The sequence below is a fragment of the Suncus etruscus genome, chromosome 7 (assembly GCF_024139225.1).
Source record: "Suncus etruscus isolate mSunEtr1 chromosome 7, mSunEtr1.pri.cur, whole genome shotgun sequence".
In the NCBI taxonomy this organism is placed as follows: Eukaryota; Metazoa; Chordata; class Mammalia; order Eulipotyphla; family Soricidae; genus Suncus; species Suncus etruscus.
In genome coordinates this window covers 95,140,159-95,155,799 of record NC_064854.1, presented here as the reverse complement: position 1 = coordinate 95,155,799, position 15,641 = coordinate 95,140,159, and the positions used below count along the sequence as shown (strand labels likewise).

The 15,641-nt window shown below is 40.7% G+C and overlaps 1 protein-coding gene across 2 annotated transcripts in view; it reads left to right on the top strand.

Moving 5' to 3' along the window:
* The window catches only part of SPECC1 (sperm antigen with calponin homology and coiled-coil domains 1), a 305,354-nt gene that overhangs the window by 275,025 nt on the left and 14,688 nt on the right, over positions 1-15,641 (top strand). For both annotated transcript variants that reach the window (XM_049776822.1, XM_049776823.1), the window contains 2 exons: positions 4,220-4,336; positions 12,653-12,712. In XM_049776822.1, the coding sequence (XP_049632779.1) occupies positions 4,220-4,336; positions 12,653-12,712 (177 nt within the window). The remainder of the gene's footprint in view (positions 1-4,219; positions 4,337-12,652; positions 12,713-15,641) is intronic.

Here is a 15,641-nt window from a genome sequence, read left to right as displayed (position 1 = left end):
TCATCAGTGCAACCTTCCCACCACCGGTGTCCTCCATTTCCCTCCTCCCCCACCCCCTGTCTTTGAGACAGGCATTGTATTTCTCTCTCTGTCATTGTCATGGTAGTTGATAGTGTAGTTACTTCTCTAACTGCACTCATTACTCTTTGTGGTAAGCTTCATATCATGGGCTGGTCCTTCCGGCCCTCATCTCAGTTGTCTCTAGGCATTATTACTATACTATCTTTTATTTTTCTTAAATTCCACAGATGAATGAAATCATTCTGTCTTTATCTCTCTTCCTCTGACTTATTTCAGTCAGCATAATAGTTTCCATGTCATCCATGTATAGATAAACTTCATGAATTCATTGTTTTTGTTTTGTTTTGGTTTTTTGGGCCACACCCAGCGGTGCTCAGGGGTTACTCCTGGCTGTCTGCTCAGAAATAGCTCCTGGCAGGCACAGGGGACCATATGGGACACCGGGATTCGAACCAACCACCTTAGGTCCTGGATCGGCTGCTTGCAAGGCAAACACCACTGTGCTATATCTCCGGGCCCAAACTTCATGAATTCATTGTAAGAGAAAATTTTTGATGTTACTCAGAAAACTAAAATTGGGATTTCTTCACTTAAAGATATGAAGGATAATGTTTAGAGGGATTGGAAAAGGGAGAAGTTTTGTGCACATCCGGCTCTGAGCTCAGGGATTACTCCTACTAGGGTTTAGGGATGTCAGAAATTAAATCAAGATCAGCTTTGTGAAAGGCAAGCATCCTACCTTCTGTACTATCTCTTTAGCTCCAGTTGTATATAATGTTCTTGAAGTTGATGTATTACAAGTCATAACTGGTTGCCCACAATCTCTGCCAAATTCAAACCAACAGGCTGTCTGAAACATGGCACATAGAGATAATATATAAGAAAAGCACTTCCTGACCTAGATGTTGGATTAAATGACCTAACTACTTTGGAATTTCTGTAATAGCTTTTTTTTTTTAAAGTTAGGACCTGGCCTCCTTTGCTCAAGTAATCTTTGTTTGGTCTTGCTCATGAAGGACCATGGTGTACATTGCAACATGACTCACATTCAAGTCTGTTCTGCAGTAATCAATCATTTTTTATTTTGTTTTTGGCCACACCTGGCGGTTCTCAAGGGTTACTCCTAGTTCTGCACTCCAAAATCACTTCCTTGCAGGTTTAGGAGACCATATGAGATGCCAGAGATTGAGCCTAGGTCAGTCCCAGGTCAACCATGTGCAAGGCAAATGCCCTACCACTGTGCAATCACTCCAGTCCAGTCAATCAATCATTTTGATTAATTTGGTTACTTGTTTTTTTTTTGTTGTTGTTTTTTGGGCCACACCCAGCGGTGCTCAGGGGTTACTCCTGGCTGTCTGCTCACAAATAGCTCCTGGCAGGCACGGGGGACCATATGGGACACCGGGATTCGAACCAACCATCTTTGGTCCTGGATCGGCTGCTTGCAAGGCAAACACTGCTGTGCTATCTCTCCGGGCCCAGTTTGGTTACTTGTTTTTACTCTCTATTTGTTATTCTTTTTTTTTTTTAATCTATTTGTTATTCTTTCTGACTTTTATATCATGACCTGTACTTCGATGGCAGTTAACTAAAACACTGGGCTTTTTTTTTTTTTTTTTTTGGATTTATAAAATAGATGGCATTGTAACTTCTTTCTTTTAGTCCATGTAGCCTCTCAAACTTCTTTTAAAGATTGTTTAGATAAAGAAAAATAATGTGGTAATTGTTTTGGGCCTCAAATAAGGTTAGGTTACATTCACCAGAGCTCAGAGATCAATTCCATTGGTGCTTTGGGGACCATGTGATGCTGAATTGAACCAGGATTCGCCATGTGCAATATAAGCACCTTAACCCCTACAATATCTTTGGCCCAGGAAAGGATTTTAACCAAGAGATAGGCATTTAAATATTATTAAATTTTGGGGAAAGGAAGGGCTAGGAAGATTAAATACAGCTTGTTTGGTCACTTGCCTTGCACATATGTCACCTAGGTTCAACCCCAATACTAAATATGTTCCCCAAGTACCACCTAGAGTAATCCTTAAATACTTAAATAGCCAGAAGTAAGCCCTGAGTTCTGCCAAGTGTGGTCCAAACCACACCACCATCACCACCAAAAAAAAGTCTTAAGTGTAAAGTAAGTTTGTAAAGGAAGTGAGAGAGGGAAAGATGTACATCAAACAGAACTTGTGCTTCAGAGTCAGATGGATCGAGTTTTCCTCCAGTTCTGATTATGATGTTTCAATTCTGTTTTGATTTTTGTTTTTACTTCAGATTTCTTGAACTGGTGGGTGGTAAACTGATAACATTGGTAGAGGGAAGGTCATAGTGGTGATGGGAATGGTGCTAATGTATGTAATGCCTGAAATAACTGTATGAACAACGTGGTAAATCGTGGTGTTATAAATTTTTAGAATCCACTGAAACAAAAATAAAGCATCTTTCAGGATAGAGAGGCAGCTCAATTGGCACATGCTTTGCATTCAGGAGGCCGTGTTCGCTCATGGTATTTATGCTGCCAGGAATGACTCTAAGCAGGAATTCCAAAATAAAATAAAATAGGGCTGGAGAGATAGCTCAGCGGTAGGGCATTTGCCTTGGCATGCAGAAGGATGGTGGTTTGAATCCCTGTATCCCATATGATCCCTGAGCCTGCTGGGGGAAATTTCTGAGTGTATAGCCAGGAGTAACCCCTGAGTGCTACCGGCTGTGACCCCCCCAAAAATAAACAAATAAAATAAAATAGTGAAATGTGGCCTTCTATTAGAAACAATATTGTATGTCAACATAGCCTTTGGGAAAGGATGCTGCCAAGGGCAACATCCTGATGGTCTCATTTCCATAGATGCTATGTTGCTCTCCATAAAACATATCCATAGACAAGTATCTAGGATGTTTTTTTATTCCACCAACTCAGAGCTAATATGAGAGATGGGTTTGGAGATAGGTCTCAGATGGCCTCTGCATGGCAAGAAAAGGAAGGAAGGGTATTGGATCTGGACAAGATCAGATTTCCCCGGGGCTGGCCTGGTTCTGCTTCTTGCCTCCCCTTCCCAGGACCTGGTATCTACAACATCTGGTTTGAATACTTGAAACTTTAAATGAACTGGATAGGTCATGGCCTGGCATGTTTCTTTCCTTTAAAAAAAAAAAAAAACATGCATACTTCTTTAGAAAATATCAAGTCAGAGCACTTCCCATTTCCATAGCAATATACAGTTTTCATCAGGACTTTTTGGATCCAGATGATCCACTTACTCAAATCGTAGCTCTAACACATTACAACCTGGAAGCAGACAGGCCCCTTCCAGCAAAGGCATTCTCAGACTTTTATGTAACACTGGTGTTTAGCAACTCTTAAAATTGGGTGTGCTTGAGTCATGAAAACCGAAGTGAAGAGGCATTAATTATTATAGTTGTGTGCTGCTTTCAGCCAAAGAGCTGCCATTGGGAAAATGTAATCACAAAGCAGAATGGAGATCCATAATGCATTCCTGATGCTTTAGGGGATATCAAGGATGTTTCTAGACTTATTAGAACTGGAGGAAATTTGATAAAAGGGGCTTTAAGGTAAGTTCTTGGTGTGTTCATTCAGACAACTATGTTCAGTGCATCACCAGCTTACCCAGCCTTCTTTGTTTTTCTTTCCTTTCTCCTTTCCTTTTCTTCCTTTTTTTTCTTCAATTTTTGGACACACTGAACTCAGTAGTGCTCCAGAGCTACTCCTAGCTCAGGGCCACTCCAATATGGTACTAAGGAATGAGTCCAGAGCACCTATATACCAAATATGCATTCTTGCCTCTTGTGTTCTCAGTTTCTTAACAATTGTGAGGACTGTTCTAGGTCAAACTAACACTGAGCAAATCTAGATACAAGGCTGATATACAGAAAACTAATCATGTAGTCTACTTTCAAAATAGGTGTTTTGGAGCTCTTAATATACCAGAGGTACTTAGAAATACTCCAGCATGATCATAGAAACTTATCCTTCATGGTCTTTTATGAATGGGTATGGGCAACACCAAACTGTTCCTGGTACAAAAGGAACTCCCAGCCAACCTAGGAAGTCTCTGGTGTTGCCTCATCTGAAAACTCAAAAATGTATATCCATCTTAAGTCAATCTGATTCATGTTCTGAAACGTTCTCCAGTTTGGTGATTAATGCTGTTTTCCCCTTCTCTCTCTCTCTCTCTCACAGAACATTGATATCACCAACTTCAGCAGCAGCTGGAGTGATGGCCTGGCCTTCTGTGCTCTACTCCATACTTACCTGCCTGCCCACATCCCATACCAGGAGCTGAATAGTCAGGAGAAAGTAAGTCACCTGTATAGTTACTGGTGCTTTTCATCTAGAATATCATCTCTTTCTTTTTTCTTTTCTTTTTTTTATCAATATCTTTATTTAAACACCTTGATTACAAATATGATTGTAGTTGGGTTTCAGTCATGTAAAGAACACCCACCTTCACCAGTGCAACATTCCCGTCACCAATATCCCAAATTTCCCTCCTCCCTAACCAACCCCCGCCTGTACTCTAGACTCTTTTCTAATGTATTTTTTATTTTTTATTTTATTGTTATTATTTAAATAATATATTTAAGCACCATAATTACAAACATGTTTGTAGTTGGGTTTTAGTCATAAAAATAACACACCCCCTTCACCGTTTCCACCAGTGCAACATTTCCACCACCAGTGCCATCTCCCATCTCCCTCTTTCCCCACCCCCTGCCTGTATTTGAAACAGACATAGAACAGCATCTCTCACCTGGATATTCCAAAGGGACCAGAGGTGAAAATTGCATAAATGGGAGCCCGGGGTGCAGGACTAGGAGCCAATCAGGAGGACAGGGAGCCACAGAAAGGAAACAACAGTAGGGGACCATGGTCAGAAAAAGAGTGAGAAACACTGCTCTAGAAGACCTAATTATATTGGTATAATGCAATAAAGAGGGTTTATAAACTTCAAGTAGAAATTAGATTCTTTATACCAGGTACAGATAGTACTTATGGTACTAGGTACTAAACAACTTAAGGTACTATAGAATCCCACCCTTGATAAAAAGAATACTGTTTTCCTTCTCGATATTTATCACTTTTATCTAGAAAAACAAATAGAGATTAGTCTGCTGTTGTAGCTGAAAAGGTCCTCCCATTTATTTAGCAGAAAAAGTTCCAGTGGAATCTCAACTTTGAGGTCAAGATTTTGGCCAGCATTTTTTCAAGTCCTTCAGAGAACTAGGAGGCACCACTCAAGAGTTCTACTCAAATAAGTTTAGAAAACAATACTTCATATCATATTTTTAGTTTTGGGGTCATACTCAGTGGTGGTTAGGGGTTACTTCTGACTCTGCCCTCAGAAATTACTCCTGTCAGGGCTCAGGAAACCATATGGAATACCAGGGGTTCAAACTTGGGTCGGCTGTACACAAAGCAAATGTACCTGCTGTACTATCACTTTGGCCCCCACATCACATATTTATAGGTTTTTATACTTTGAGATCCTCTCCACTTAAGGAACCAGCACAACTTCACTGAAACAACATCTGTCAGATCTTAAATATATATAATCATCCAGAACAAGAGTTGACAAGACTTTTTTGAAGGTCTTGGGTGTCTGTTACAACTACTCAACTAACTCAACCATAGATGATGAAAACAAACGAACATGCTAGCTTGCCATAACATTTTATTCACAAAACACATTGCTAACAGGTCTGATCCATTGGCTATAGTTTACTTAACCCTGATCTAGAACATCCTACCAAATCATATTGCAGAGTGTACTTTGGAAAGTGCTGTACAATGCTCCTCAACTCATTCACTCCAAGATATTCTTGCCAGGCATCATGAACAGTAATAAAGAAAATAATAAATAATGCAGGCACATCATGCTCATGAGGTAGATAATGAACAAGTAAGTAAACAGCTACCAAGTGATGTTATAAATAAATAATAACTCATTAGGGACTTACTGTAAAAGATACTGGAGCTGTGAGAGGGAACAGTGGATGATCTAATTTAGGTCAAGAAAGCTGGGTCTTCCTGAGGAAATGGGAGTCCAAGCTGGTTTCTAAAGGATGAACTGTGAAGTAGTCCACTATACAGAGAGCTGAGGGGGACAGCCAGACTCAGGAACACTGGCTGGAGTCAGGGACTTGGAACGGAATGGCTAGAACGGAAACAGGTGGGGACAATGCAAGAATGCAGTACAAGGGGCCGGAGAGATAGCATGGAGGTAAGGTGTTTGCCTTTCATGCAGAAGGTCATCGGTTCGAATCCCGGCGTCCCATATGGTCCCCTGTGCCTGCCAGGAGCAATTTCTGAGCATGGAGCCAGGAGTAACCCCTGAGCACTGCCGGGTGTGACCCAAAAACCACAAAAAAAAAAAAAAAGAATGCAGTACAAGGCTCAGATAAGAATTTTGCATTCTCCAAAAAAAAAAAAAATAATAAAAGGGGCTGGAGAAATAGCATGGAGGTAAGGCGTTTGCTTTGCATGCAGAAGGATGGTGGTTAAAATCCCGACATCCCATATAGTCCCCAGGCCTGCCAGGAGTGATTTCTGAGCATAGAGCCAGGAGTAACCCCTGAGCGCTGTGAGGTGTGACCCAAAAATAAAAAAAAAAAAAAAAGAATTTTTGCATTTGGGGCTACAGGTATTAAGGTACTTGCTGTGCATATGGCCAACCCCAATCTGACCCCCCAGCACTTCTGTTCCCCAAGCAATCCCAGGAGTGTGATTCCTGAGCACAATCCAGGAGCAGCTCTGAGCATGACCTAGTACAGCCCAGATCTCCTACTTAAAAATTTTTTTGTATTTTGTTCCCCAAACAGTAGGAAACATTGGAGAATGACAGTTCCTGATTTTCGGAGATCTTTATCTTTATGGCAGTTGTATGAGTGAAATAAAGTGAAAAGATTACAAGAATGAAAGAGCTTCCAGTAGGGAAGCCATCGCACTAGTCAGTGTGAGAGCTCAGTTTCCCAAGCTTGAAGCTGGACTTAGAAAGATTCAGAATTTGGGGCCAGAGAGATAGCACACGGTAGGGTGTTTGCCTTGCATGCAATGGACCCAGTACAGACCTGGGTTCGATTCCCAACATCCCATATGGTCCCCCAAGCCAGGAGTCATTTCTGAGAGAAGAGCCAGGAGTAACCTCTGAGCGCCACCACGTGTGGCCCCAACCCACAGAAGAAAGAAAAAAAACAACAAGAAAGATTCAGAATTTGTTTTAGGTATAGAATAAGCTCAAATTAGTGACGTGAGCATCAGAGATATCCCAGGCATCTATCTAACTTGTTAGGATCATTTTCTGAAATGGGAAAGGGAATGAGAAGCTTTAGAAGTTCTTTTCTTTTTGTTTTCGATTTATTTTTTAAATGTTATTTAAACACTGTAGTTTACAAAATTGCTCATAATGCACTTGTTTCTGGCATTCCATGTTCCAACACCATTCCCACCACCAGTGTAATGTTCCCTCCACTGTTGTCCCCAGTGTCTCCCTTTTCAACACTGCCCTCTTGGCAGGCACGAAATAATTTACTTTATATTGCTTTTTACAACTAAATGGTAATGGAATTATTGGGAAAAAACACTAAGTAAAAGAAAATTTATAAAAATTGTTATATCTCCCAATGGGGCCATCAAGTCATTGTCTGAAGGTTTACTAAGCTGGGTTTTTGTTTTGTTTGTTTTTTATTTTGTTTTTTTTTTTTGGGGGGGAGGGTTTTTGCTAGTTGAGCATTCATGATTTGGTTTTGTTTGTTGACTTTAGGTGGTTTCTGTGCTACTTTAATATGATCCAATTCGGTGCATTCTTTCTTGGGTATTAGTATTGAAAAGTTTGAAAGTGGGCCGAAGAGATAGCACGGCAGTAAGGCATTTGCCTTGCATGCAGAAGGATGATGGTTCAAATCTCAGCCTCTCGTTTGGTCCCCCGAGCCTGCCAGGAGCGATTTCTGAGCGTAGAGCCAGGAGTAATCCCTTGAGCACTGTCAGGTGTGACCCAAAAAAAAAAAAAGTTTGGAAGTATTGTGTGACCTGGCACACAATTCCAGGATCTGTGGAGATAGACCAATGAACTGACATGGCACTGTGCAGGGTCATGTGCAGGGCTCCCAGAAGTGCAACAGGGCAGGTAGGGGGGCTAGCCTTCACTCTGAAAAGACCCCAGAATTCTCAGCTCACTAACTGGCATACCTGGAGTTTATGTCAGTTAGGTGTTTCTACAGAGATCAGTGTGAAAGTGATGTGATTGGAGCATTGGCATGGCGAGGATTCTCGGATGTGAATGCAGATGCAGCTGCCGAGACTTTGGCAAGATAGCAACTTCCCCACCACCACCAAAGCACCTCAGTGTTTTCAGCTGACAGACAGGTGTGCCCATGAATTTTCTCAGTTTAGCTTGCTTTTCTGTTGAGAATAAAATGAGTCTGATGAGCTGACATGCCTAGCATGTTACAGGTCTGAGTTTGATCCCCAGAAATGCTTATCTCCAGCCCCCTGCTGGGTATACCCCATGGCTCCAGATCACAGAACACCGGACTATAGGCCTGGGTACCTGCTGGGTGTGGCCTTATATAGAAAAATGAAGGGAGACTTAGAAGATATCTTACTGGCTTAGTACTTCTGTAGCAAGCACAATGTGGTAAATTCTAACCCTGATGCTTCTGCAGTCACTGAGCCAATACTGGTGCCTTCACTGTTAAGGATTTTCCGTGAGATCAATGTCCCCAAAAAAGTTTTGGTGAATAGCCTGTTGATTTCTATCTCATCTCTGTCTTTAGTAGTTATTAGAATGTAAGTATAACCATAAATTTTGTCACCTACAAGTACCAAATTTTATGTCACATAATCAGAATTTTAAAATGAACAAGGGAACTGAAGAGTAGTACAGGGGTTAAGGCTTACGCCCTATATATGACTGATCCCTAGTTTGATCCCTGTAACTATAATGCTGGGCCTAGAATCCCTAAGAACCACTGGGTGTGGCTCTGGAGAATCACCTGGAGCATCAGCTGGGCAATCACTGTCCTTTTTTTTTTCTTTTTGGATTTTCGGGCCACACCGTTTGATGCTCAGGGGTTGCCCCTGGCTAAGCACTCAGAAATTGCCCCTGGCTTGGGGGGACCATATGGGACGCCAGGGGATCAAACCGCGGTCCTTCCTCAGCTAGTGCTTGCAAGGCAGACACCTTACCTCTAGCGCCACCTCGCCGGCCCCGCAATCACTGTCTTGATTGAGGCCTCATTCTTTGGCCTTGAAACACCAGGGTCAGGTTGCCTGAGAATAACTGCGAGGGTTCCTAAGTCCTGCTGAACACTGCTGGGAGAGTGTTCCTAAGCGAATATGAATAAAGTAATATACTAAGTCTGGTGAGAGAAAAGATAAATGTACATATGCAAAGGGTATATTGTTACCAAAGAAAAAAAGGATTCTCAGTGAGAATACAGAAATGGCTCAGTGACTTAGGAAGTACTCAAGGAAAGCATGAGGCCATGAACTAATCTTTACTCTAGGCCAAAGCATGTGGGTATAGGAAAGAAAGGATATTCCTCCAAAAGATGTCTGAGTTTGAGGATATATAAAAGGGGGAAATGACAAACTGTGCTGGAAAATGACAGCCCCAATAATGAAGTAATCCTTTCACATTAAAATGTCAGTAAACTACAGGAGATTATATTGAATCTCAAGCAAATGTCAGAATAAATAAGAAACTAGAAGATGAGAGGGAAGCATATAGTTCTCCCAAAAAGAAAATCTAGAATAAGCAGGAACTATAGAAAACAAACTTATGAAGAAAAGTAAGTTCTAAATCTGAAGCAAACTATCTGTGGTCTGATTTTGATCACTTGAATGAGTTATAAATAATATCCTTTTGGGCCGGAGAGATAGCAGAGTGGTAGGGCATTTGCTTTGCACGCAGCTGGTCCAGGATGGACAGTGGTTCAAATCCTGGCATCCTATATGGTCCCCTGTGCCTGTCAGGAGTTGTTGGGTTTTTTTTTGTTTGTTTGTTTGTTTTTATGGTTTTGGGTCACACCCGGCAGCTCTCAGGGGTTACTCCTGGCTCCACGCTCAGAAATCGCTCCTGGCAGGCTCAGGGGACCATATGGGATGCCGGGATTCAAACCACCGTCCTTCTGCATGCAAGGCAACACTCTACCTCCATGATATCTCTCCGGCCCCTGCCAGGAGTTTCTGAGCACAGAGCCAGGAGTAACCCCTGAGCACCACCACCAAGTGTGACCCAAAAGCAAACAACAAACAAACAAACAAACAAACAAAAATTACCCTTTTGAAAAAGTTCTTAAACAAGCCAGTACCCTACCTGGGAACTCCAGAGAAGAGAATTAATGTACTCTTTCCATGTAAATGCTATTCTCAGCACTCAGAATCATCCCATTTTGAAAGTGCAGGGGTCAAGTCAGTTAAGTATTTCAGAGATAACGCCTCACATATGTGAAACTGTAGATTCTGACCTAGCACAGAGAGGAAGGGTGGTTGTAAAGAGGGAAGCCAATTTAGCTCAACAGTTTGAAAGTAAACCGACTAAGTAAAAAAGCAAAGGGGATTTTCTTCATTATTATACAAGGTCAATTAGAAAGGCCTATTATTTTTTTATTTATTTTTTTGAAAGGCCTATTCTTAACTGAGTGGAGGTTTGGGCTGGGGAAATGAGTGGGCTGGAGCCCTAGGTTATCCTGGTACCACATGGTTTCCCAGGCACTTCAGGGAGCAACCCATAGACCCCAAGACAGGAAGGATCTCCAAGAACTACTGGGTATGAACCCCAACACACACACACACACACACACACACACACACACACACACACACACGTTTGGACCTAGCCTGGGTTCAATCCCAGAATTGTCACCAGGTGTCACTCATGTCCCCCAACTCCCCACCCCATAAAAAGAAATGGAAGCATAAAGGTGTTATTTAAAGTCACAAATATACTAATAAAAGAATTAAAGTTAGTGATATCACCATAATAAAGGGAGGAAGCAGTATTTGAAATCAAAGTCCTCCATAATCTTGGAGAGATAATATTGCCTCGGTTTTAGTAATAAAGTAATAGTGGCACATTACAAAGAATACAGTGGTTATTACCAGAACTAATTTTGTTCTGTTTTGTTGTTTTTGGGGGGAGTTGTCACACACAGCAGTGCTCAGGGCTTTGTCCTGGCTCTGTGCTTAGGAATCACTTCTGGTGTTGCTATAGGACCAGTTGAGCTTTCAAGGATCAAAGCCAAGTTGGCCATGTGCAAGGCAAGTGGTTCTCTCAGGCTGGAAAGATAGTTCAAAATGCTGCATTTTATGTCTCCTGAGCACAGAGGTAGGAGTAATCTTCAAGTACCACAAGCTATGGCCCAAACTCCCCAGGGGAAAAAATTGATTCTTCCAAGGACCAGGATTAGGGAAAAGAGAGGTTTTATATTTTATTATATATAACTATTTGTATTTATTACTCTCAGTGTAGTTGGGTTGTTTGTTTGTTTGTTTGTTTGTTTTGTCATTGTTCTTTAATTATTGTTATTTTGTTTTGGAGCCATGCCCAACAGTGCTTAGAGATTACTCCTGACTCTGTTCAGGAATCACTTTTGACGGGGTTGGGGGGACTATACATAGTGCTGGGCATTAACCTAGGCCATTTACATACAAAGCAAATGTCTATCAACTGTACTATTATTCCAGCTTCATTTTTTTAGTTGTTTTGTTGTTGTTATTATTCTTTTGTTTGTTTGCTTTGTCTTGTTCGGGGGCACACTGGCTATGCTAAGGACTTACTCCCAGTTCTACACTCAGGAATGACTCCTGGTAAGGCTCAGGATGGAGCCCAGGTTGACCACATGAAAGGCAAGCTCCTTACCCACTGTACTATTACTTTGGCCCCTACTTCCAGTGTTTTACTAGGGTTTTACTAGGGTTACCATGATTAAACAGAGAGCTACACCCTGCTAACTAACTAATCATTTAGTTTTCTTAAACTGAGACTACTCTTTGCGTATTTGACTTAGTTTAAGTGTTTAAACTAGTACAAGATAGGAAGATTGCTGAAAGGGCTGGAGTGAATGTTTTACAGACCTCAAGTTTGATCCCCGGTACTGCATACAATCTTTTCACATACCATCTCTCTTTTTTTTTTTTTACATACCATTTCTTTGTAGTGCTGGTAACCACCAGACATCGCCAAGGTGACCCCAGCATTGCTAGGGTCTATGTAGCAATACCTCATCACTTACTGCTCCATTATACCGATAACTGAGTATCACTGGGGGTGGCCCCTACTCTCTGAGAATTGTACCCATCAAAAAGAAAATTGTTTACATCAGAGTACATGTTGGTTTGTTTTTTGTTTTCTTTTTTTTGGTTTTTGGGCCACATCCGGCGGTGCTCAGGGGTTACTCCTGGCTGTCTGCTCAGAAATAGCTCCTGGCAGGCACGGGGGACCATATGGGACACTGGGATTTGAACCAACCACCTTTGGTCCTGGATCGGCTGCTTGCAAGGCAAATGCCGCTGTGCTATCTCTCCGGGCCCCCAGAGTACATGTTGTTAGAAAAGTTTGTTGTTGTTGTTGTTGTTGTTGATAATTCTAGTCTCTGTCTTATTCTAATCTAGAAAAAGAATCTCTTGTTGGCATTTGAAGCAGCTGAAAGCGTAGGCATCAAACCCAGCCTGGTAAGTGTTCTGCCTATAAACTTGATTTGCTTCAGTCTATTTGGGAAAGAACCTAATGTATCTACTAAATAATTCCTTACAGAATATGGGAGTAGTTACTGAAATTTATTATTCATAATCCCAAATGTAAAATTATCCATTTGGAAACTGAACACATGATCTCAGTTTTCTTTTTTTTTTTTCTCCTTTTTTTTTTTTTTTGGTAAGGGCACACCAGGTAGTGCTCAGAGACTATTCTTGGTTCTGTGTTCAGGAGGATAAAGTATAGAGTACCCCCTTGATAATGCTCAGGATATTATATTCAGTGCTAAGGATAAAACTTGGGTCAGCCAAATGTAAAGAAAGCACCTTACCCCCTGTACTACCTCTATGTTATGGCCTGTGTTTTTTTTTTCAATGAGGGTGTCAGTTTTGAAAACACAGTTAGCCGAATTATTATTAAAGCCTTCCTGTTCAGTTTGCCTGAAATTTAAATGAAGACTAATATTTAAAATATCAGCACATAGCTAAACTTTGAATAAAGAACGGCTGGGTAAGGCTTTTTGCCTTGCTCATGGTCAACCCAGATTGAGATCTGGCATTGCTCAGGAGTGAGCCCTGAACACAGAGCCAGGAGTATGCCATGAGTACCACTGAATGTAGCCCAACGATCCCCCACACACACAACATTTTTTTCTTTCTTCCACTTATGGCTCATTCTCCACCCTGGCTATTGAACCACATCTCAAGTAGAAATGAGTACTCCTGGTTTCTCTCTCTCTTTCTCTCCCCCTTCTCTCTCTCTCCTTTTCTCTTTCTCTTTCTCTCTCACACACATATTTCTCTAAGTAAATTGTATCAAATAAAACAATTTACTTCACTGAAAAAAAAAAGAAATGGAAAATAACCAGAAACCAGAAATTAAAGAGAAGTGAAAACCAGAGCTAGGAGGCATGAGCTGAGACTGTGGTGAATCCCAGGGATGGGTGTGGGTAGTGGTGGAGGGCTCATAATAAACAGGTTCCTAACACCCACAGAATGAGAGACAAGGCCTGAGCTCCCATAAACAGATCATTAACACAAAACCTAAGATAACAAAATGCTATTTTTTGTCATGAAAGAGAAAGATTAAAGTTTTCCCTGCCTGACCAGGCCTAAAACTAAAAATAACAATTCCCTGCAAGTCTCAGATTCTGATAAGGAGCTGGTTTTGATCTTAGATTTGGAGGGAGGGGGCGGTAGGCAAACACACCAGCAATGCCAGTGGTTAAGCCTGGCTCTTTACTCAAGATTCACTTTTGGTGGTACTTAGGAACCAATATAAGACGCCAAGAATTGAACCTGGGTTAACCTGGTGCAAAGTGCAAAGCACCCTACTCACTGTGCTATTGCTCCATCCCCTGGATGTTTCTTTTTAATCTAGTCACTATGAAATTAAAAAGTTGTTCATGATTTTGTTTCGGGCATTGTTTCACCATTGTCCACTTCCCTCTACCAATGCTCCCCCTGCCCCACTTGCTTCCCACTGCTTCTAAGAGAGAAGTTTTTTTCAACATATATGTATTTTTACACTCTTGTTTTACAGTTTCATATAATGCACTTCACTTGGATTTTTTTTTTTTTGGTAACCAATAAAGAGGAAGATCTGGAAGATTGCTTAATGGTTTCTGAAGCTTCTAGACCAAATGTGAGACCAGGAGCTTAATCCCAGTGTGGCAGTGTCCACTGAGGTGATTCTGACAGTATATGTCAGGGACTCACCAATGAAGGAGAAATAGAGATAAAAATAGAAAAAAAATCATAAGGAATGAACATGGTGCTATTTTAAAAGATTTTAATAGAGTTGAGTAAAACTTTCTAAAAAATTAAAAATTCAATCCAACCAGTATTGAAACTAACTAGAAACAGCAGAAAAAGAATACTACTGAACTGGAAAATAGATCTAAAGAAATTACCCAGACTGTAAAACAGCAGTCTTAGAAAATGGAAACTATGAGAAAGGGCTGTTAGTAGTCTGCACATATTCAGCTTCAGGAAATGGAAAACCCAACTTCAACAGTTGCTCAAACTCTGATCTTTTCTTTTTTTCCCCCCAGCAAATTACTTAAAAGTTCTTTGAAGATGAATTCACTGTTCAGTGGTATCATCAAGGAGTTCAGAGTATCTCTTCTCTGCACTTTAGTATCTTTTATGTTAGTTTTCTGTTCCTATTTTTGTTTTCTTGTGGTTAAAATTGACTGCCAAGTACTAGTCACCACTTCCATCTACAGGACAGCAGGAATGAGAAATTATAGAGTAAGTGCCTCACATCTTTCCCCTTTGATAAGGAAATCAAAAGATTTTTCATATTTTTCATATTCCTACAGCTCATTGGCAGTAGTGTTATATGGCCAATTTGATAAGGTGACAGTACATTTTTCAGGCTCTTTAATGAGTAACCTACAAGGGAGAAAGTAGGAAAGTGGGAGAAAATGACTCTGATTTAACTAGACTAAAGTATTCATCACAGAGATCACAAGACATAGAAGAGAAAGTCAGATAATATATATGCCCAATGTTTAATGGAACTCTAGAAAAAAAAAGGAGAAAATCAGTATGATATAGAAAATATATGAAGAAATGATGTCTGGAATTTTTTTTGGAATAACTGAAGACCACAGATGTTTAAGAAATCTTAAACAGGATGGATGAAATATTTATCCAAACATATTAAAATAAAACTGAAGAAAAAGCAAAGACTATAAAATATCTATAAATAATTTATACTCATTAGTAATAAAAGACAGCCTGGTAGAAAATTATCAGTAGCTAAAAAAGGTAACTGATGAATAACCAATACATTTTTTTCTAAAGATGTTCATTTTGAATCCAGGCATCTAGTTTCAGTGGTAGAGCAGAAGCCTCCTGTGTGCACAGCCTTGAGTCCAGCCCCCATCAGCATAGCATGGCT